The sequence below is a fragment of the Myxocyprinus asiaticus genome, chromosome 12 (genome assembly GCF_019703515.2).
Source record: "Myxocyprinus asiaticus isolate MX2 ecotype Aquarium Trade chromosome 12, UBuf_Myxa_2, whole genome shotgun sequence".
Classification (NCBI taxonomy): domain Eukaryota; kingdom Metazoa; phylum Chordata; class Actinopteri; order Cypriniformes; family Catostomidae; genus Myxocyprinus; species Myxocyprinus asiaticus.
The window spans coordinates 35,941,077-35,964,865 of NC_059355.1; the positions used below are offsets into that span (position 1 = coordinate 35,941,077).

Consider the following 23,789-nt stretch of genomic DNA (forward strand, 5'->3'; position numbering starts at 1 on the left):
TTTGAGGGTTTTATTAAATCGTTCCACCAGGCCATCCGTTTGAGGATGGTATATGCTGGTGCAAATCGATTTAATACTCAACAACTCGTACAGCTCGCGTAGTGTCCGTGACATAAACGTTGTGCCCTGATCGGTGAGGATTTCTTTCGGAATCCCCACCCGGGAGATTATTTTGAAGAGTGCCTCCGCAACACTGTGTGCTGAGATGTTGCGAAGAGGCACTGCTTCCAGATATTGCATTGCATAGTCCACTAGGACCAATACAAAGCGATGTCTGCAGACTGACCATTCTAATGGCCCGACGAGGTCCATTCCAATTCTCTCAAAGGGGACCTCGATCAACGGAAGAGGGCACAATGGTGCTTTTGGGCTGGCCTGTGGGTTAACCAGCTGGCATTCGCGGCATGCCACACACCACCTGCGGACATCGCCACCAATATCCGGCCAATAGAAACGGGCTATTAGACGGTTCAGTGTTTTCCTTTCTCCTAAGTGACCCGCCATGGGATTATAATGAGCCGCCTGGAATACCTTTTCCTGATGGCTCTGTGGAATCAAAAGTTGGGTTGTATCCTCTTTAGTGTGAGCCTCCTGTGTCACTCTATACAGCCGCTCATTTATAATCACAAAATAGGGGTATGAAAGGGCAATGTCCGTCTGGAGTCGTTGACCATCGATGACTCTCACTTGGTCGAAGGCATGTTTGAGGGTTTCGTCTCGTGACTGCTCCAAAGGGAAATCCCCCTCAGGGAATTCCCTGAGAAGGGGAGGGGCCGCAGCCTCTCCCCCTCTCTCGTCATTATGATGTGGAGCTGTCAAGGATGGCCCCGCCTCCGCCTCGCCTGCCAGAGCATCACACATTGCACATCTCCCTAACTTCATACAGGACCCATCTGCACAAATTCCGCACAAAAATAAAATAAAAAATAAAACTCTAAAATCAGGCCAATCAGTCCCCAAAATCAGCGGATGGGTGAGGCGGGAACTAACCGCGGCCTCCACTCTATGCTTTTACCCCCGGAATTTAATCGTCAGGGTCACCACCGGATACTTGTGAATATCCCAGTGCACACATTTCACCCTCACTGTTTTAGTTGTGCCCCGGGTTGAACCAAGCGTTGGTGGATAGTGGTATGATTACACCCGGTGTCCACCAACGCTTGGTGAGTACCCCCCTTGACACTTACTGGTATCCGGTACATTCCGGCCCGGTCGGGGGTAGCCTGTGGGAGGTCAGAGACCCACACCAACATCCCCAGCTCCATCAGAGGGCACTGATCCCAGAAGTGGTCCGGGTCCCCGCACCTCCAGCAGGCTGGCCCAGGCACTACGCCCGCACTTCCCGAGGGGGAGAGTGGCGGGGCATCGGGATAGGGGAAGGTGTCACCTCCCACACCTGGGGAACTGGTCTCAGTGGCTGAAGTCCTCCTCGACTGCGTGGGGCAGGAATGGGACCTGGAGAGAGAGCAGAACGAGAGGAGAGGGGGAGGGGAATGAGACAGGGGGAAGAGAGAGAGTGGGAGGGCTCTTCCGCCCTCGGGATCGCCGCCATGTGGTCCTCCGCAAGCCGGACGGCTTCCTCCAACGATGCCGGGCGGTGGCACTGGACCCACTCCGCCGTCCCCTTTGGCAGTCAATGTATTAATTGCTCCAGTACCACCTGGTCGACGCCACGGTCCCCCGCTAGCAACCATCTTCGGCAGGCATCGCGGAGCCGTTGGGCGAAGGCAAACGGGCAGTCGGAGCTCTCCAGCTTCAGGCTCCAGAAGAGTCGACGACTTTCTTCCGGACTCTGACCAACCCGTTGCAGCATGGCTTTTTTTAAGTCTCCGTAAGCCTGGAGGCTCGTCGCTGGCAGTTGTTGAGCCGCGAGCCGGGCTTCCCCGGACAGTAGCAGGATGAGTCGGGATGCCCACTGGCCGAGTGGCCAGCCCCAGATCTCGGCGGTGTGTTCAAACAGATCCAGGAACACCTCTGGGTCGTCCGCTGACCCCATTTTCTGTAACATAGGCAGGGGTAACGGCGTGTGGGTATCCGGGGTCGCGGCCGGGGATGCCTCCTGGCTGAGGAGGCTCCGGATCGCCTGTCGGTCCTCTGCTTGAGCGCGCATGAGCTCCAAACTGGCGGTCTTGATCTTGCCGGAGCTCAAGCAGGGATTGCTGGTGGTTCCGATGTAAGCCAGCGAGGGCTTGGAGGATCTCAGCCAACTGGGAGGACTCTACGGGGTGACCTCCGTCATCTTCAAACCTTTTCCCGGGTTTTGGCACCAGTGTAACCAGTGGGTACACCCAGTATTACGAAACAATAGTGCCAAGTATAAATTAAGTGAGTAGCCAGAACTGACAAGCAATATACAGAAATACATAGCATAGCAAGTAGCAAATCAAATTATACTAAAAGTATAAAACAAAAAGGAAGCCCTTGACCTCACACAACAGTTATATCTGAAAATGAGCTAAACTCTTTAAATGGCATCTTACTGTATCTCTTTGAGCAAATTATATTTAATTAAGTATTATATTTGTTGTATATCAACAGTTATTACAATAATTGACAATGCTTTGTGATTGTTTTTTATTTGTATATATTCATAGAAGAACTAATAATTAGCAATGAGATAAGAGAAATGTGCTAGAAAAGGGAATAAAAAATATCTCAACATAACACTTGTCTTGTTTAAACTATTATTCCAGAACTCAACAGCATCAATATAGAAAATACAATAGTCCATATAAACAACTAGAGATTTAATACAAAAGCTACTGAATGTTCATATAAATAAAAAAATGTATGTAAGTATGTACATACAGTAAACATACCAAAATTTTAAAGTGCATTAGATCTTTTACACATAATACAGTGGACTAAATGGACATTTCTTAAAAAAAAAAAAAAAATCTTATCCTTTTGGGGTCTATGAACTAACTTCCTGTGTTACTCAAAGCCATGTTTCAACAGTGGGGTATTTCAGATCTTCTTTGCTGTGAATAAAACCAGTTTTCCATCCTAATGTGTCAGTCTCGTTTACTGTTACCTGTTAGGATGATTCTCCCCGACGTAAGAGGCAAGTGTTTACTATAATTTTCCTAATATTTTATAAGTAAAAGTTTTTAGCATATTCACAACTTGCTTAAATTCTTAGGTGTGATGGTGTAAAGTTTGTGGCTTTGTCATTTGCAATATGAATGAATTCAAGCAATTTAAATAAATCTTTAACCTTAAAGTCCATTAAAATCATACTGTATGTACGCCACAACCCATGAGTTTAATATACTTAAACAATTTGAGTTGTCTCAAAATAAACAAGTTCACTCTTAAAACTTGTGCAATAACTTGATATAGTCTTTACGATGAGTGTACTTTAGTAAAGTTAGTTGCATGTAGATGTACCTAATCTTTTTTTTTAATTATTATTAAAACAGTATTATTTTCATAGTAAATTAAATTGTCATGTCAAATCAACAAAAACTGTTGCAGCATGTATAGATGGAATGTTATGAATCAGGGTTAGGTGCTGAACTTTTTTTTTCTTGTTTCCCCATGTGTATGATTGACGCAACATTTCACTTACTTTAATATGGGAAATCCTGTGTTTCACAGTATATTGCAATCACTCTTCTTTCCTCATAGTGCTAGCTGTGGTGTGCTGGATGATGTATGTAAGACTCACAGTGTCCCGGGGTAAGTATTGTTTGACCTGAGTAAGCTACTGCTATACATCAGCAGTAGCACACTAATGGACAATAAGAGTAAGAAAGTGCAATTATTTGACACAGTCCATACAATGTCCATCACGTAGAGGGACCTCTGTAAAAGGACCTCATTCCCTTATAGAAGTACTGTAAGTAACTCATCCTGTTCATAACATACTGTACAGAGTGCTACATAAGTTAAGTTAAAGGGTTATTGACTAACATTTTTAATTCTGTCATCATGTACTCACCCGCATGTCATTCCAAACCCATATGACTTTCTTCTTGCATGTTAGGCAGCCTCTGTCATTATTCACTTTCACTGTATGGAAAAAATGCAATTAAAGGGAATGGTGACTAAAGCTCCTTATGTGTTCCATGGAAGAGAGAAAGTCATCCAAGTTTGGAACAACAGAAATAATAGAGTAGTAAATGATAACAGGAAGTTTATTTTTGTGTGAACTATCCCTTTAAAAATAGTACAGTACATATATTTTCTGTGTAAAAACATAAGTGATCATAATAAAGTTTTTACAAGTGCATGAAGAGAGTCAACCAATGTAACCTGCAGCTTATCTGACTCACCAGGGCAGCATTACCAGAGTTCATTGAGGATTTGATTGATTAAATTGAACTTGTTATTTTTACTTGCTATCTGTAACTTGTTATCTATCTTTGCCTTTGTATTATGGATTGTGTTACAAACGTACTGCAAAGGCCAAGCTGAAGAGGGCAAATTGTCCTAATGAGAGCAGATTCTCCTCTTAATATGATGTGAAATACAGGAAGCATTCTTTAAAGGAATATTCTGGGTTCACTACAAGTTAAGTTCAAATGACAGCATTTGTGGCATAATACTGATTACCACATGTATTTTGACTTGGATCCTAAAACCCTAAAATGACTGTAAAAATTACAATTTAAACAACTTTACAGCTCAAATAATACACAAGTTTTAACAGAAAAATTAATGCAAGTGCTTTTATAAAATTGTAAGTTTCACATTTCTTTGTTTAAACCCTCCAAAAATTGGCTCATTCACTTTCATTGTCCCCATTCACTTCCATTGTAAGTACCTCACTGTAACCTCAATTTTTGCTTTTTTTTTTTTCAAGAAAAGGAGGGGTGAGTCGAAATTAATTTTTGTGGTAATCAACATTATGCCACAAATGCTGTCGATTGAGCTTAACTTGTACGGAATCTGGAACATTCCTTTAAGGTGTCATTACAGGTCAATATGCAATGAAATCCCAGTTCAAAGATCATACTTAAGCTTTTATTTTAGTGTTGCTTGTTGAATATAATCTATTTCAGAAAAACACACATAAACAATAAACTAAATGAAAAGCCAATGAATGTCCAATACTTGCTGTCATTAATAAATATTGTCCTCTTTCATTGTTTCTTTCCTTTTCTCATTCTGTCTCTCACCTCCAGCCTCTATTCCAACCCCTATACTCAGGTTATTTTCCAATTTGAATGAAAGTAATATTCAGCTTTACACTAAAGTAAGTCTTGGTTGTCCCGCCCCTTCCGGTGCTCCATATCCCATAACTGTGTCTATAGGCAAGATTGAAAGCCCTTCACAGACCCCAGCGACCACAGAACCCTTTGTGACCTCTGAGGTCATCAATTATCCAGATAGATATCTGTATTTCAATATCATTGCACAGCCCAGCCAAGAGGGGACGGTAGTGTGCTGGTACAAATCCACTCGCACTGGAGAAATATCTGAATTCAGTAACAATGTTACATTAGTCATATGTAAGTATGTTTGGTCATGCATATTTGGGTCTTTTTAACATATTACATTAAAAAAAAAAACTAAAGCTTCACTCTTTCTCTTTTTCTCTCTCCCTTTTCTAGCATCCCTCCCTCCTCCCAAAGTGACTTTGGAGCCCAATCTTTTTCGTGTGGGTGGGAATTACACAGTGTTCTGTGATTCAACTGCTGGCCCAGCAACTAACTTCTCAATGAGTCTGTTTTACCGCCCCCTCCCTGTCACCCCTGGCAACAGCTTGACCCTCCTTGGTTCAGCGAATGTAACAGGTGTGAACCATTATATCTATTCTACAGTGAGGAATGCAGTCAACCGTGTAGAGTTTGTCTGCACTATGGAGATGTGGTACAACGGAAGGCTCTTACATTCACCAATGTCCAATTTTGAGGCAGCCATCCCAGGTACAGAGGAGCAATGTATTTCTTTGTATGTATGCGGATATATAAGTGTTTTTATATGTGCTTTCATTACAACATTTTTAAGTTGAAGTGTGTCATTTCTGTGCCACTAACACCACTAAACAGAATTGCAAAGATTAAATACTGTTTACAGACAACTTTCATGAATTAGCCCCCCATCTGCCATTGATTAAACAAACAGATAGTTCTTCCCCATACCACTGGTTGAGTCAGTGTTGCTTTGTCAGACGATCATACCGCTCAAACAAACAGAGCAATAGTTTTGCAGTGCCACAGAGACACATTGTTTACAGTTTATGAACTTGTTGAACTTTTTGGAAAAAGTTACACACTTCAGCTTTTAAGTTTCCCAGATCAAAATTTTTTGCTTAAAGGTTGACTCAGCAAACTTAATAGAGCTCTGGATCTTTCTTCAAAAATTCCTTAGGAGAAATAATAATAATAAAAACATGACAATTGTAGATATGCAAGAGGATAGAGCTATAAAGTAATAAAAATGATCTAAAATGGAGTAACTATTTGCACTAGGTGTAAATAGCACCTGCCACACAGCATGGCTATTTGCACTTCAATAGTGGAAACTATTTTCCACTAGTGGAAACAGAAATTGAAGTCAAACTGCACCCTTAGAGTTGCTGCAGTGGCGTGAGGTGGTATCGATGGTGTGGATATGCTTTTCTCATGCAGACGACCCGGGTTCGATCCTGCCTTTTGTCCCACTTTTTTCCATCTTGTTTCCTGTCTCCACCCCTAATATTTCCTTTAATACTACTTATAATAATAACTAAAAATGAAGATATAGGTTGATTTCCTCGCAGTGATTTGGCCACGGTGAAGGTCAGATAGTTGAGAGAAGGTCTGATACAGGTAAATTAACCATGGTTTTACCATAGTAATATTGTAGTAACCAGGTTTTTTGACAGAATCCACAGTTTTAATGCAGGTAACTATGGTGTTACTACAGTATCATGCTGTAAATATAGTAACCATGTTTACTTTTGTGATTACTATGATTTTACCAAAAAACACCATGGTGAAACTATGTTTACTGTAGTAAAAAAAAATAAAAAATGTAAGAAACGGTTTGGGTGATTTTAGTGCAAATTGCCTCTGCCTCATTAAAAATTATTTATTATTAACAATAAATGTGCATTGCATAGCTCAGATAATTAAGTCTTGGTTGAAATGGGAGAGAAATAGAGGTCCATATTGTAATCTCTGACTTTAATGGTAGACTTTGGTATCTTCGAAAGTCTGAACAGTTGGATTCTTCTTAAAAAAAGAATCTTCTCAAACATCTGAGAAGCACAAGAATTAAGCAATTTCTCCATTTGCTCCCCTTTGTATCTTAATGCTGTCTAGGAGAATCAATTTAGAGAGAGGTCTCACTGTGATTTTGCTTTCCCACTGGTTTATATACATTTTAGCAGTGTGTACACTATGTATATTTTCTCAAGCATGGTGTGTTATGTTCCCTTGTGCTCTTTTAGAAGAGCTTCCAATTCGGCTCTTGACAAATAATCATGAAGCCAGCTGTCTAGGAAATCTGGATATCAAGCTCAGAGACAAATGGGTACCTGTTTGTCAGAAGGAAATCAATACTGCAAACTCTTCATCCACCGCTGCTGCTACGGCTGAAGTGGTGTGCAGGGAACTGGGATGTGGGCATGCGCTGGGCTGGAAGAGGGTTCAGGATAACAGACTTCTGAAAACACACACAACTGGGGGGGTCAATTGCAGTGGAAGCGAAAGAAAGACCAGAGATTGCCCAATGGATGACATTCAGTTCTGCAAACAGATAAACACTCTCTCCATACTTTGCTCAGGTGAGATAGAAAAAGACAGAGAGAGAATGAGTATAATTGTGCGGTATTACTGCACAATTTACTTCAATGTTACATCCAGAAAATGCTTTAAATGTCCAATGAAATGACTTGATAAATGCAGTTTTCTTTCCTGTGTTAACTTATTTCTTATTGGGTGGGATTTATCGAAGAGCTTGTCCCATTTAAAAAATAAATAACCAATAGAACTTTGACTAGTTACGTCACAACCTTAAACCATGATTGATACTTGTTATTCGATTGCAGGTGGTATTAGGGGGAGTGACTTTCTCCATCTATAAAGCATTTCTCTGGACAAAAGTCTGTGTTGTGCAAGATTAGTCATCAATATTTTGGTCCATTTTCCTGGAAGAGAGAGACTAATTAGATTTTTTGTTTTTAAATGTGTATATATCAGCTTAAGTTCAATTTGATCTACTTTTAGGAGTACCCAAGTATGTGGATGTCCTTAAAGCTAATAGACGTGGACTAAAAGCCACAAAACTTCTGTTTTCAAGGGCTCTTTAATTTTTCTCATTCCCTATAATGCTTCATACCATTCTAATAAATGTCTTCCTGTTACTCTATGCTTGCCAGATGTATTGCCACCACCTAAACTGTCAGTGGTTACATACGGTGATGTCTCCAAGTTGTATGTCACTGACAAACAATCTGTGGAAATCTCCTGTTACTTCGACTCTACTTTTTTGAAATCAGGAGACACTGTAACTCACCTGTTACACACTTACACTCAAATAATAATAATAATAATAATAATAATAATAATAATAATAATAATAATATAGTATATTATTATTACCATGCAACTAATGATAATTCAAAACAGTTTACAGTTGTCCTTTTAACAGTATTTGTTCACTGTTTATAGGGGAGACTTCTCTTGAGACGCAGTGGCATTGTTGAGAGAAGCATTTACATGACTCCAGGAATGACAGTGTCTCTAACACAGTACGCCCCTGTGCCTGAAGGAAAATATGAGTGTTTATTCAAACTTGATTCAGGAACAGAAAGCATCTCTCCACCCAGCAATTCAGTTTTAATTTACAGTGAGTATTTATAAATTACCAACTTTTCCATGTGTTACAATTGACAAAAATATATTTATTTATTTTATATATATATATATATATATATTAAGATTTTTCAATTTGGAGCCATTGGTTCCCTCTGGAATTTTCTTAGGGTTTTTAGAATAGGGGTTTTTAATTTAAGAGTAAAATAAGATGTAGCCTAAGTTCATGGCAAGTTAGCCATCCTGGTTGGCCTACAAATTAAAGTGATGATCATGTTTAAAGGAATGTTCCAGGCTCAAAACAAATCAATAGAAAGTATTTGTGGCATAATGTTAAATAACCACAAAAAAAACATAATTTTTTGATTATCCTACCCCGACCAGGGGGCGAAACACTTGAGGGAATGCCCTACAAAACCCCCTTGGTCTGACAGCTAGATGTTCCATTTCAGTTTTCCTGACCAACCACTAGGCAGCGCCATGAATGCCGCTGGATTGTTTTATGGTTCCGGTCTTCATAAGAAGCAATGTAAAACTACTGAAACAAGCGATCCAGATGGATCATTTTAAGTGTTATTTGGAGTAAATATTAGATCTGGCTCAACTTGCAGTTGTTGGCTGTCATAACAACAAATTAGATAATGAAATCAATGTAAATCACCCCGAGCCATCGCTTCATCTCAACCAGCCACTCAGGTGAGGCACTGTGTCAAATGATGATTATCACGACGTATCGGCACTATGGAGCCACATGTTTTGTTTTTTATTTTTGGCAATATTTACTGATTTAATACAATTACCATCACATTATCTGCTAAAAACATACACCGATGGGAGTGAAAACACAGGAGACCAGAAAACAAAACGTCATGGTTACTGGTGTAACCTCCGTTCCCTGATGGAGGGAACGAGACGTTGGTGTCGATGTAGTGACACTAGGGGTCACTCTTGGGAGCCCGAGACACCTCTGGTCTTTGATAAAAGGCCAATGAAAATTGGCGAGTGGTATTTGCATGCCACTCCCCCGGACATACGGGTATAAAAGGAGCTGGTATGCAACCACTCATTCAGGTTTTACGCTGAGGAGCCGATATAAGGTCCGGCCATTTCAGCGGGTAGTTCAGCATTGTGGCAGGAGGGACCAACGTCTCGTTCCCTCTATCAGGGAACGGAGGTTACACCAGTAACCATGACGTTCTCTATCTGTCACTCACTCGATGTAGTGACACTAGGGGTCCCTATACAAAACGCCACAAGGCTGAACTGTGTTACGTGAACTGGCGGTGTGTGGTGGGCAGACTTGCTGTGTGCCTCATAGCCAGCACACCAGGTCGACACGTAACCTCCCCAACACAGTTATGAGTGTTGAACGGCTCTTTTTGGGGACAAGTCGACTACCCAAAGATAGAGACAGGCTTAACCCAGTCGTGGCCTCTTTTCCCCTTCTCTTTTTCCACTCCCTAAAAAAGAAGGGGCATTATCCGACTGGGCCGCCAGGTCTAGTTGGGGGGTGTCCCTCCCAAGGGGAGGACACCGTGGAGACCACACTTCGCCCCAAGAGAGAGGGGGATATTTAAGTGGAAGAATACGTCACATGGTCTTTCAAACCATGTGGAGAGCCTTCAAGGTAGATCCTGCCCAATGGGGGAGGAGTTACTACAAACATGGAGACTGGGGCAGAGGGGCTCTGCCCAAGGAAGACGCAGTTTGCCAGCAGGGAAACGAATTAGCGGAAGATATATATCGCATGGGGTTAGCCTTACAGGGAACCGCGACATACGGAGCACCTACCCCAGAACCGGGCTCTTAGTTAGCGCATGTACAGGGCCAGCAGCGAGTCTCTCCGAACACTCGACTGCCACAGGGCTCGGAGGAAGTCAACCAGGGAACAAATTTTGTGAACACTACTGGGAATTAACGGCGCACGCCTTCAGCTCAAAAGTAGGTGGAAGGCGCTATGTGCAAGCAATACACCCGGCCGGCTATCCCGGGCTTACCTGGGACGAAACTGGTTCCACCCGGAGGTTGTAGAACCTTGCAAGTGTTGGGTGTTGCCCAGCCCGCTGCTCTGCAAATGTCTGTTAGAGAGGCACCTCTGGCCAAGGCCCAAGAAGCCACTACACCACGGGTAGAATGGGCTCGTAAGCCCTACCGGGGGCAGCATGTTTTGGGCAAGATATGCCATAGTTATGGTGTCAACGAGCCAGTGGGTGATCCTCTGCTTGGAGACAGCGCTTCCTTTCCGCTGTGCACTAAAAGCAGACAAAGAGCTGCTCAGAGGTTCTAAAGCACTGCATTCGATCCAAATAGATGCGTAAAGTGTGCACCGGACACAGCGACGACAGGGCTGGGTCTGCCTCCTCCTGGGGCAGCACTTGCAGGTTCACCACCTGGTCCCTAAAGGGGTGGTGGGAACCTTGGGCACATAGCCCGGTCAGGGTCTCAGGATCACGTGAGTGTAACCTGGACCGAACTCCAGGCACGTTTCGCTGACAGAGAACGCTTGCAGGTCACCTACCCTCTTGATGGAAGTGAGCGCAGTCAGAAGGGCAGTCTTCAAGGAGAGTGCCTTAAGCTCGGCTGACTGCAAAGGCTCAAAGGGGGCTCTCTGTAGACCCTGAAGAACTACAGAGGTCCGATGAGGGAACGAGGCGCGGCCTGGAGGGATTCAGCCTCCTGGCACCTCTTAGGAACCTGATGATCAGGTCGTGCTTCCCTAAGGACTTACCATCGACTGCGTTGTGGTGTGCTGCTATGGCAGCACCGTAAACCTTCAAGGTGGAAGGGGACAGCCTCCCTTGCAACCTCTCTTGCAGGAAGGAAAGCACTGATATGACTGCACATCTCTGGGGGTCTTCCTGATGGGAACAACACCACTTAGTGAACAGACACCACTTAAAGGCATACAGGCGCCTCATAGAGGGAGCCCTAGCCTGAGTGAATGTGTCTACCATCGCAGGTGGGAGACAGCTTAGGTCTTCCGCATCCCGTCCAGGGGCCAGTCATGGAGATTCCAGAGGTCTGGGCGCGGGTGCCGGATGGTGCCCCTTCCCTGAGAAAGAAGGTCCTTCCTCAGGGGAATTTTGCCAGGGGGGAGCTGTCGCGAGGAGCGTGAGGTCCGAGCACCATGTCTGGGTGGGCCAGTAGGGTGCTACCAAGACGACCTGCTCCTCATCCTCCCTGACCTTGCACAGGGTCTATGCAAGCAGGCTCACTGGGGGAAACGCATTTGCGAATGCCAGGGGGCCAGCTGTGTGCCAGCACGTCTATGCCGAGGGAGGCCTCGGTTAGGGCGTACCAGAGCAGGCAATGGGGAGGATTCTTGGGAGGCGAACAGGTGCACCTGACCCAGGGAACAAGGAAACCCCTCTTGAGTACTGCAGCCACATGGGCATGCAGCGCAATTAAATGCAAAGGTAACAAAAAGATGAAGATTTGCTTACCAGCTCCAGAGCAGTGGGTTTTGTTGTCCCTGGGTCGCCCGTCTCAAGGGCACTTTGAAGCCTTTCACGGGTTCTGGGCGGCCGCGAGACGGGTGGCGTCTGCTTCCTGCGGTGGGCTCCACGCCGGGGCGGGGCCGAAGGGGCAGGCTGCGGCGGAGCCAGTGCAGTCACCGCAGGGGGACGCCCTTGGCGATGAGTTGACGGGGTGCGGGATCTTGAGCCACGCCGGGGCAGGATATGCCGGCTAGCATCCATCTACTGCTCTACCATCGAAAACTGCTGGGCAAAGTCCTCGACGGTGTCGCCGAATAGGCCCACCTGGGAAATGGGGGCAGCAAGGAATCGTGTCTTGTCGGCCTCACCCATCTCAACCAGGTTGAGCCAAAGGTGGCGCTCCTGGACCACTAGTGTGGCCATCGTCTGCCCGAGAGACTGCGCCGTGACCTCCGTCACTCGGAGAGCAAGGTTGGTCGCCGAGCGCAGCTCCTGCATCAATCCCAGGGCGGAACTACCCTCGTGCAGTTCCTTTAGCACCTTGGCGGACTTGCAGGAAAGCCATGGCGTGCAGGGCGGAGGCGGATTGTCCAGCAGCACCGTAGGCCTTGGCCGTCAGAGATGACGTAAACCTACAGGCCTTGGACGGGGGCTTTGGGCACCCGCGCCAGGTGGCGCGCTCTACGGGCATAGGTGCACCGTGAGCGCCTTTATCCACCGGGGGATTGTCGGATAGCCCTTGGCCGCCCCACCATCGAGGGTAGTGAGGGCGGGGAAGCTGAAAAGATCGGGACCGGGCAGTAAAAAGTGCCTCCCGCCACCTTGTCAGCTCTTCATGCACTTCCGGGAAGAAAGGAATGGGGGCGAGGCGTGGCTTTGAGCGGCAACCAATCACCGAGCCGCGAGGGTTCAGGGAAGAGCGGTAAAATCCACTCTAACCGACGCTCGCGGCTGCCCGGGAAAGCATGTCGTCATCTCCGCGTCAGCCTGTGACTGGGCAATCGACCCCGAAGGGAGGAGCCCAGCTGAGGCTTACTGGACGAGCCCGCTCTCCGATGCTGCGCTCGAGAGCTCATCACTTTTGCGGGCTCCGAATAAGAGGTCGAGACGAGCCGGCGGACTCACCCGGAAGCCCAATCGGGGCAGACGAGCGTGCTGGGGAATGGGAGGTCCGCGGGGGGATACCCGGCGGAGGCGGTCCCACTGGGGTCCCCAAATCGCCCCCAGTGCTAGCCACGCTGGCCTCATACCCGTGGGTAAAAGGACCGATGCGGGAGCCTCTGGGGTGGCTTGCTTTCTTACGAAGGCGAGCCGCGACCGCAACGTTGCCATGGACATATTCTCGCAATGAGAACACGACCATCCATGAACACTGTCTACGCGTGAGCAGTGCCCAGACACGAAAGACAGTGATCGTGACCGTTAGAAGGCGAGAGATAACGAGCACAACCAGGAATAACACACAATCGGAAAAGCATCTTTAAAAAGACGCGTCTTTAAAAAGACGTTCCGTGTGTGCACTCTTTTAGAGAAATATATACTCTTTTTAGAGGCGAAAAATGCTCTTTCAGAAAATATACTCTCTAGTTTTTCTGCCAAAGCTCCCAGGGGCGTTCTCTGCAGTGCACCAGTGCAGAGGGGGGAGAAGCTGCTGAAATGTGCCGTCAGATCCAGCAGAGGTGAATGAACAGTAGTATTCAGCTCAATGAGCATGACCGTTCATCTCCGAAGAGAAAATCTGAATGAGTGGTTGCATACCAGCTCCTTTTATACCCGTATGTCCGGGGGAGTGGCATGCAAATACCACTCGCCAATTTTTATTGGCCTTTTATCAAAGACCAGAGGTGTCTTGGGCTCCCAAGAGTGACCCCTAGTGTCACTACATCGACACCAACGTTGAGTGAGTGACAGATATGGAAACAGGCTTCCATTATTATTAATTCTAGAACACTTCTACATCGTGAAAAAGGTGGATTGAAGCACACAAAATGCTCAAGCCAAGCTTCCCATATTCATGTGGTGAAATGTTGGCAACCCTAAACTCTGTTAAAGACCCCTGTAATAAACACTGTAATGTCAATACATACTGTACTTAATTTTATCATACCAAAATCATGTTAACATGTAAATGTTAACGTCTTTTGGCAATACATAACATTTATGGACAGGCCCCTTTCACTTGCGCTGTAAGTGCCTTACTGTAACCACAATTTTCACTTTTTTATATACATGGTAATCCACATAATGCCACAAATGTATTGTATTTTATCCTGGAACTTTCCCCAAATGCAGAAGTTTGCAGAACTAACACCAGGACAGGTGATGGTATTTGAAATCATCTATTAGCACAGGGGTCGGCAACCTTTTTGACATGGGCTATGTCTCGTTTGGAAGGATGCGTCCTCCGGAGGTCGCATTTGTCAGCCACATACATCATCGAGGCTGTCTTGTTTCAGAAAAGCGAGTAGGATACTTCGAATGCAGCCTTCGAATGTGACCTTCTTTCACGGGAATTCGGAGGATGCATGAGGTGTATCCTTCGTGGGCACTCATAACCCACAATTCTTTGCTTCAATGGAAATGTTTAAAAAAATGACGCCAATTTCCCCATAAATATGATGTTCAAACGCAAGGAATGTTAATTCCCAAGTTGAAGTACCTCAGTAGATGGGTGCAGAGTATATAATATGTATAATTATATTCATATATAATTATACAAGTACTAAAAGTACACCTCTAAAATCTATTTTCTTTTCTCTTTACATCATTATAACTCTCCTAAAATGTGCCTCATACATTCCCTTCCAGAGGGACTTCGTTCCCTTCTCACTCAAAGCGCTTGCGCTTGTTAAAAAGTGGTATGCTGTCATAGCAACCATGTTACGTTCCGTTTCCGTTTGTCCTATGAAGGCTGTCTCATTTAAACCAGACTTGTTTAAAGGAGGACACTTCTTTATATATACTGCGGCCTTCAAAGGATGCGTCCTATCTAGCATGCAACCTTCCAAACGAGACACAGCCATAGAGTGCCATTTTTTTTTTTCTGGTCAATGGCTGTGCCGATGCGCAAGTATGTGATTTTCCAAAGTTTGAGACCACTTGTGAATGTTTCTATTTTGCATTTTTCTATTTTCAAAGTTTATTTTTCATTACAAATGATATTTGACTTAAATATTTCTTATGCTATGTCATACATTTTTCAAAATCATAGAGAGGGGTAATCACTAGCACGCAAGCAACAGCGAAAGAGAAGCATGCTATTTTATTTATAAGAAGTTTTTCACACCTGCATTCCAATCTACATGTTGACGTAATTCTTCCTCATGATCACGCAGCGTGTTTTCATCAGCTGAATGGGAGAGTGACGAGACTCGTGCTGCATGTGCAAATCGATCAACTATTTAACACTTTTCGATGAATCGTACCTGCAAAATCCTAAAACTTTATTTCCAGGTTTAATTTATATTTTGAATAGACTCATATTTTGAACCCAATATGTGGGTTTATGTTTGCTCTTTTAATCGTTTAATGTAATTTTGAGTGTGACTATGGTTTAAGGAGGGTGTACCTGTATGCTGGATTGGGAACCTCAAGGATTAATAGTGGTGTTTTCCTTCTTACATCATGTGTTGTTCTGAAAGCAAAAAGAAACAAATGAAACATGGAATGTAGGCTGTCATCCGCACAGCCTGACCAAAGCAAAGCGGGCACCAAAGCAAAGCAAAATTTACTTGCGCCATTAACCAAAAGTGAAGCACTGCTGGGTGCCGGCTCGTGATGCGCAAATGTCTGCACCAGACGTGAGTGGCATGTCGCATCAAAAGCAATAGAACGCATATAATCAATGATGCTGTCTACCATGGAAGCATCTACCAAGCTGTCTTCCATGGAAACAGATGTCCCGTTCCATTTTGTGCTGATGCTACTACTGCCAATAACACAAATCAACGGTTTAGAAAGTTTGTGTCAACATGCCCTGTGTAGACTGCCTCAAGCCATTGCGTTGTGTCACGTCAACGGATGCGCACGGCCTAGACAGCATGTCAGCATCATTAACTATCAAACAAACATTTGAAATTTTAATGAATGGAACTGTTTACATTTTATGAGGTCCAATAGCATTTTTTCAATATCCTTCAATGACAATTCCTTGGCAAAGCTTCAATCGTTTATGATTGGTTCACAAGCAGTCCATGCTGATATTATTCGACAAAACATGCAGTCCATGCTGAAATACGCTGAAGACATATCCAAATGACACATACATAGTCCAAAGCACAGTGAAGACACACACACATCCAGTTTCCAGTAGGATCCTGCACTGCGGTGCACATCTCCAGAGCCACATTAAAACGGTCAAAGATGTCCATCTAGTGCGTGTTAACATACACCAACAATTAAAAATAGCACAGATGGGCAAAAGAACAGTTTGTGAGCAGTTTAAGCACAAAACAACAAGAGGCACAGCAGCTGATGAAACCATGTCTTCTATTCAGAGTTTAAACTTAGCGCGTCTTTTAAAAGCAGCCCGAGATACATGACAACAGTCAAAGACGTCTGTGTAGTGCATGCCTACATAAAATATCATTCAAAATAGTCCAGATACTTCCCCTTTGGTGTTAGTGAATACTGAGGCCACAGTAGGCCTACAGTATGTCCTCTTCTCTCACTCTCTCTTTACAAACTGAGCCCAATTGGACTGGGCCAAGGGTGCGATGATGTAAAGTAGGCATTGATGTTGTTGCTGTAGAGGCGGTTATGAGTTAATGAGTACCTCTAGTGACGTAGGGTTGTCGCAGAAGTAGAGAATGGGGTATTTTGGTAGCTTGGTTTCAGTAAATGCTTTTATTGCATTGGGGATTATGTTTTGAATTCTGAAATTTACTGTGTGTTTTTATAATAGAAAGACCTCTTACTGTATATGTCAAAATATCAAGGAAATTTTGATTCCTCATTACAAAGATATTCAGTCATAATGGGTGTGGGACAATAATGAGGGGATGTAAAATATCACATTGTTATTTTTTTTGGGGGGGTGAATTAACCCTTTAAATCTAGGTCTAGCACCTCATTGTCAACCCAGGACAGTAGAATGAGTCTATCCATACTGTACTGATGTTCGCTCCTGTTTGCCTTTGCAGTATACAATCCTCCGGATCCAGTGCCAATTGTTGCAGGTGTTCTCACAACTGCAGTTGGGGTAGCAATTATGATGTATGTTTGTGTATACAAAACCAGCACAGAGATGGAGGCCAATACGACTCCAACACATTTTCAGGGCCCAGAGGCAACACAGATTGACACAAAGCCAGAAAGTAGCGTCAACTACTTACCTCAGCATATGTAGGCCAGAGGAATTTAATTTCTTGTTTACAATCTTTGAAACTTTAGCATGACATGGAAATACATTATCTCAACAACCTTATTCATTAAATACTATGATGTGAAGGTAAAAAGATTTTTACAATAGAATTCAAGAGGTTCAAGAGAATATTTGCACATAAGAATTTAGCTTCATAAAGAAAATGTTTTTTCAAAACAAGACAAAGTTTATGTAGATTTTAAGGTAGGTAAAACTGAACCTTGAATTTATTTTTAAAACACGTACTTTTGTTATAAAGGAATTAATATGTATTTAATCTATAATGCTTGTAACAAGGGAAGTATGCCTTACAAGTTGCTCAACATGCAGGATGGTACTGATTTATTGGAGGGAAATGATATAGTCTAGTATCATTATCATCCAGTTTAACTATTAGCTATCTATTTTAGTACCTCAACGTTAATATATTGGATTTCATTGAATTTATTTTTCAACTGTTCTACTCCACTGAAATCTCTCTTTTTTTCCCTATATTTTTCTTTCTATCTTCTTGCTGGTCCCATTGTTTAATTTTGAGCTGTATACTGTACAGCCATTGTTGGTGAAATCATTTCAAGCAATGAAGGGCACTGCAAGACAAAACTGGTGGTCTCAGATTTATTGTATTCAGTATTATAGTTTGGTGTAAAGTCAATCAATACAAAATAAATCTAGTTAAACATAGTTTCAGTTTTGTTTTTCAAGTAAACCATTTATAACAGGGGGACTTTAAAATATTCTCTTGAAGCAGTTTGAATACAAGGGAAGGTCTCTGTTATTACGTTTACAATAATACAGCATACAACACAGTAAATGGAGCTCTCGGCTTCCAACTCAGCGAGTACTCAAAGTTTAGGTGGTATAGTCCAAAGAAATGCCATTTTGTCCCTTTTTATGCCATATCTTCCTGGAATGTGAGGTAACTGGACATTGGTAGCCCACAACTACTCATCGTCATCAGTTAAAGGCTGACAGTCATATACTTATTTTTAGCATGTAAGTAAGCTGACATTAACAGCCATAACATAATGACAAAAGTCATATTAGTCATCTAATTAACAGTTAAAATATACCAAGGAGTTTGTAACAGCACAAAACATTCAATCAGAACTTTTACAGCAAATCCCTGATCCAGTGAAACCATGGTACTAGTGATAAAGTGACTTGTAAGGGTCTAATTTGTTTCAGTGGTTTCTATGTGTATATGTTTCTGTCAAGTCTCTCTTTCCCCAGACTTATCAGTGCAGAAAAAAAACAATTAATTGGATGGGAGAAATATTTCCCCATTACTTTCTTCCTAGTGTCATTTTAGCAGAGTTGGGTGGATGATTCAAAATGGCACTGACACCACCAGACAAGAGATGCAATTGGTAACTGTACCATCAATGCACAGAACAACCTAAAACATTGCGTTTATGAAATCATGTCCTCATCTTCTCATTAACAGGGGATAGCTGTCTGGCAAGAATATAGCACCATAGTTGGTTTAAGCTGTAAAAGGAGTGATCTAGTTGCAGGTAAGGAAGTTAGGGAGGTGGGTAGGTTGGGGGTGAGGTGGGCATCTTCTCCTTAATAGCGTTTACTGCTGATGGTGGAGACACTGGACTTGGTGATGGAGCCACTACTGAATCCACCTCCAATACCACCATAGCCGAATCCAGAGCTGCTGCTTCCTGAGTAACCTGCAAGACAAAGAAAGAAGGTTCAAATATTCATCCAACATGGAATGGCGAAAGAGATGAGTAGAGATTAATCCATGGAGAGATGACGATTGACTTACTTCCTCCTCCAGAGGACTGCTGCACATGAATGGTGGCTGAAGCTCCACCACTAGACAGTCTGAATAAAGAAGAAAGCAGATCTGCTTAATAATATCTTTCAACACTCAGAGGCTTGTAGATTAGGTTTGAGAGTGTAAATATCAGGGGAACTGTCTCAGAACTTTTCCTACCTGCTCTCCTCTCCCTCCAACAGCTTCCTGTATGTGGCAATTTCAATGTCCAGGGCCAGTTTCACGTTCATGAGCTCCTGGTACTCACGCACCTGGCGGGCCATGTCCTGCTTGGCTCTTTGGAGGGCTTCTTCGAGGTCCTTAATGCGGAGTTTGGCATCCTTTACTGCAATCTCTCCACGCTCCTCAGCCTCAGCGATCTGAGCCTCAAGATTGGCACGCTAGTAACATAAAAAAGTAACCAAGTCAGCCTTTTGCAAAATAAACTGGAGATGTGAAAAACGAATGTATCAACATTTGGTTCATCATTACCTGGTTCTTGACGGCATCAATCTCATTCTGCAGTCGGGCAATCATGCGGTTGAGCTCAGCAATCTCAGCCTTGGTTGAGCGGAGGTCCTCACCATACTGACCAGCAGAGAACTGCATCTCTTCGAACTGTAACATATATGCAGATAATTCAGCACTTGTGTAGCCACTGATGAGATGGGCTTCAATGTCTGGAAAGTGTAATAAATATTAAAAGTTAAAGAGTTATCAGTATTTGTCTGCTCGACCCACCTTCTGTTTGTACCAGCTCTCAGCCTCGGCACGGCTGCGGTTGGCAATCTCCTCATATTGAGCACGAACTTCAGCCACAATGGAGTCCATGTCGAGATTTCTGCTGTTGTCCATCTCCACAATAACGGATGTGTCCTTGATCTGAGACTGGAGTTCACGCAGCTCCTGCAAACACAGATCATCCAATCTGTAAATTACCATATAGCAGTACTCACTGGTTGGTCAAACACCACAAAATTGAACTTACAGCCTCGTAGACTGCCCTGAGGAAGTTGATCTCATCCTGAAGAGCATCAACCTTGGCCTCTAGCTCAACTTTGTTCATGTAGGCGGCATCAACATCCTGAGAGAAATGGGAGGGAGTAGGAAGAGGACATTTTATCCCATTGCTTTTTAATAAATAAAACCTCAAAGCTGTTAAAAAGAAATGTTATCATGGTGATTACCTTCTTAAGCAGGACAAACTCATTCTCGACAGCTGCACGCTTGTTGATCTCATCCTCGTATCTGTTGCACAAACGGGAAGATGTCAATAAATCCCTTCTGTTTTTACCACCAATTCAGTTCACCCTAACTGGTTTTATCATAGTTTGCATAGCAACTTCACTCACTTGTTCTTAAAGTCCTCAACCAGGCCCTGCATGTTCCTCAACTCTCCTTCCAGCTTCATCTTCTCGTTACCCAGGCCATCAAGCTGTCTGCGTAGGTTAGCAATGTAGGCCTCAAACATGCCGTCGATGTTGGAACGGGTGGTGGTCTGTTCCTGGAGGAGACTCCATTTGGTCTCCAGCATCTTGTTCTGCTGCTCCAGGAACCGCACCTGGGGACAGAGAAAAAGTAATCCGTTTTATTCCTCTGAAAAATTTCATTTTTTTTTTTTTACCCTTACTATTAAAAAAAGTTGAGAAACATAGCATTTTAAAAAACAAGTACATTGTTTCACTGAATTGATGGATTTGTCTGGCTTGTATGACTCTTTTGTAGTTCAGGCTCTTTAAGTCTCTTTGTATATGCTCTCTTCAAGCATTGTTAAGTGAATACTAATGGCCGTGAGTCATTTTTGCAAAGGGGATGGGGAAGGGGATGGGGAAGCCTCTACAGTAGAGATGACTCATAATGGTCACACACTATTTACCACACAGACACAAAAAAATAAAGGTGTTTGAGTGTGTGTGTGTGCTGACTGCATGCCTTTTAGGGTGTGTCATCTGTCTATATTTGTTCAGAAAGTTGTGAAGTAATTGTTTGTTGCCAAATATGGGTGTAACAGACCCACAGCTGACTTAAGCTCTGATGAAAAAGTAACACGATAACGCGTTCAACAAGCCACATGATAAAGATGCGCGGATTGACAGTCTCAGATGCGGAAGCAACTGAGATTCGTCCTCCACCACCCAGAATAAGGCAAGTCACTACGCCACCATGAGGACTTAGAGCGCATTGGGAATTCCAAATTGGGGAGAAAAAGGGTAGAAAATAATAATAATAAAATACACACAGCACAGTGTCTAGTGGAAATAGGGGATAGGCTAATATGAAAGGACAGAATGACAATATTTATTTCAAATAAAAAAATTAAAAATATTTTACCAGCCAAAGCAATACTATTTCAGATATCCTTTTTTAATGTAACTATTCCATCTGCAGAATTTAGATGAAAAAAGTTAAATTACAGTATTAAAGCTATACGTCTACTGCCTAGTTAGCAATGATAGTACGGTAGTGGCCATCTGTAAGTGGATGAAATGAAACTTTACACTACAGAGTTCATCTCATCTTTGTCTTTACTATGAAAATGCTTAGCTTGCAAATATTCCAAAGAAATGTTGTTGTGCAAGACTAGACATACTGTATTTCACTCTCTGATTTTATAGCTGCAAGCACTATTGTAGTGTGAAGTAATAACTTCAGGCATTCAGAGTGTAGAATCACTGGTTCAAAGGTCATAGTTTGTGTAATAAAAGTAGAATTCTGCATTTGTGTTTGAGAATTTGAATGCACTAAACCAACCAAGATTAGACTGGCATGTGCAGAGCAATACTATTATATATATTTGCATAGTACTTTAATTACAGAGTTAATTTAAAAGAGAATAGATACACCAATACTCACTTTGTCAATAAAGGATGCGAAACGGTTGTTGAGGCCCTTGATCTGCTCCTTTTCCTGAGTGCGGACAGCCTGAATTGTGGGGTCAATTTTCAAGTCGAGGGGGGCCAAGAGGCTCTGGTTCACGGTGACAGATGTAATGGGCGCTGGGACGAAGCCCATGCCTCCACCAAATCCTCCACCCATGCTGCTGCTGCTGAAGTTGTAGCTGCTGCCTGCACTCCCAAACCCTGTACCAAAACCATGTACGGCTCCCACACCGGATCGCCTGATGCTGGTCACACTGCTGACCTTGCTGGAGCCAGCATTAGCGGCGTAGGCTGACTGACTGGAGTAGCTCTTCCTGATGGAGCCACCGCTGCTGCCACCACCGATGCTGTAGCTGATAGACCTGGTGCTTGTCATGGTGTCTGTGTAAAATCTGGTCTTGGAGTTGCTGTAAAGGAGATACGAGAGTGCTCTCTGAGAGAGGAGTGGAGGAGGTTTGCTCACAAAGGAGAGTCAAAGTCCCTCTGCAAATCTCTCTGCTGCTGGCCAACCTTTTTTATATGTACATGGATGGGGGGGGGGGGGGGAGCTGCCTGCTCACACACAGATAGACTCTCACACACACCCTACCTGTTAGACAGGTACAGAGAGAAAGTGGCAAGACAAATGGTTTGCCTCAGGATGAATGAGAAAATGAGAGAAGGAGAGGCAAAGTCTTGAGGACAGACATTCCAGTTTAAATTTTCTGTCGAAAAAGAGACAGTGTAGCTCTCAGAGTTTGCCAGAGGGAGTGTTTCTGCCTCTGTATCTGGTTGGCTGGGCAGGTGTATGAGTTAATCTCTGCACACAGCAGCTACTTTCACATTTATGAATGGCTTTTTTCTATCTACTTGCCAGTGTCTAGAACAGAGTGCAGGGTCCACCCCCCACCCCCGTTGCACTGTTGAGATTTACAGGGAAAAGAACAGTGGGCAGAGTTTCTGTTCGTATCAATTCTCATTCCATAACTTATTCCATTAAGGAAAAAGTGCACACAGCTCTACACAATGGCCCAATTCATGTATTTTATGGCTTTTAACGACACTATATGTGTGTACATATGAGTGTACACATATTTGTTGAGGTGGAGCAGAGTGATAGGACACAGCGTGTAATTCCTGAACTATCTGTGTTAAAACAAAAGCAAGAAGTAAAAACACACCTATCAGAAAAGCATAATCTGCTGTAACTGTTAAAGGAATAGTTGTCAAAAATTTAAATTCAGAAAATCTGTATTATTTTCCATATAATGACAGTGAATGGAGACTGAGGCTGCCAGTTTTTAACATTCAGCCGAACATCTACTTTTGTGTTCCACAGAAGAATGAAGGTCATACGATTTTGCAATAACATGAAGGTGAGTAAATGATGACAGAATTTTCATTTTGGGGTGAATTATCCCTATAAACTTCTTTATCAACCAATGTTGATCACTCCATAACAATTCTCACACACAAGACACCCAGCATAGCTGGACCATTTCTCAGTTCCAGTTGATGTCAACATGAACAGACAAATATTTGGGGTGTCACTGCCGCCATTGATGAACATTACGCACATAGCATTACACTATCCTCTACAACTACAAATCATGA

General features: G+C 43.4%; 2 protein-coding genes across 2 annotated transcripts; one reads left to right on the forward strand and one right to left on the reverse strand.

Annotated features, from left to right (window-relative positions):
* The first annotated feature begins 2,960 nt into the window (after positions 1-2,960).
* On the forward strand, positions 2,961-18,230 carry si:dkey-195m11.11 (uncharacterized). The gene is made up of 8 exons (XM_051711333.1): positions 2,961-3,064; positions 3,631-3,681; positions 5,130-5,456; positions 5,559-5,873; positions 7,382-7,717; positions 8,312-8,439; positions 8,604-8,781; positions 17,326-18,230. Exons 1-8 carry the CDS (start codon positions 3,010-3,012, stop codon positions 17,529-17,531), a joined length of 1,596 nt encoding a protein of 531 aa, XP_051567293.1. The 5' UTR covers positions 2,961-3,009; the 3' UTR covers positions 17,532-18,230.
* Positions 18,151-22,695, reverse strand: LOC127448649 (intermediate filament protein ON3-like). The gene is made up of 9 exons (XM_051711334.1): positions 22,171-22,695; positions 20,670-20,878; positions 20,505-20,565; positions 20,306-20,401; positions 20,059-20,223; positions 19,810-19,935; positions 19,498-19,718; positions 19,327-19,385; positions 18,151-19,228 (listed from the first exon to the last, which is right to left on the reverse strand). Exons 1-9 carry the CDS (start codon positions 22,570-22,572, stop codon positions 19,116-19,118), a joined length of 1,452 nt encoding a protein of 483 aa, XP_051567294.1. The 5' UTR covers positions 22,573-22,695; the 3' UTR covers positions 18,151-19,115.
* Positions 22,696-23,789: the final 1,094 nt, after the last annotated feature.

Bases quoted from the DNA above. Each gene is read 5' to 3' on its own strand.
- si:dkey-195m11.11 (XM_051711333.1), top strand. From the start codon at position 3,010: ATGTGTCAGTCTCGTTTACTGTTACCTGTTAGGATGATTCTCCCCGAC. The intron at 7,718-8,311 runs GTGAGATAGAAA...TATGCTTGCCAG, and splicing joins TCTCTCCATACTTTGCTCAG to ATGTATTGCCACCACCTAAA. The intron at 8,440-8,603 runs GTAACTCACCTG...CACTGTTTATAG, and splicing joins TTTTGAAATCAGGAGACACT to GGGAGACTTCTCTTGAGACG.
- LOC127448649 (XM_051711334.1), bottom strand. From the start codon at position 22,572: ATGACAAGCACCAGGTCTATCAGCTACAGCATCGGTGGTGGCAGCAGC. The intron at 20,879-22,170 runs GTGAGTATTGGT...CTCTGTCCCCAG, and splicing joins TCGCATCCTTTATTGACAAA to GTGCGGTTCCTGGAGCAGCA. The intron at 19,719-19,809 runs GTAATGATGAAC...TTATGTTACTAG, and splicing joins TTGATGCCGTCAAGAACCAG to CGTGCCAATCTTGAGGCTCA.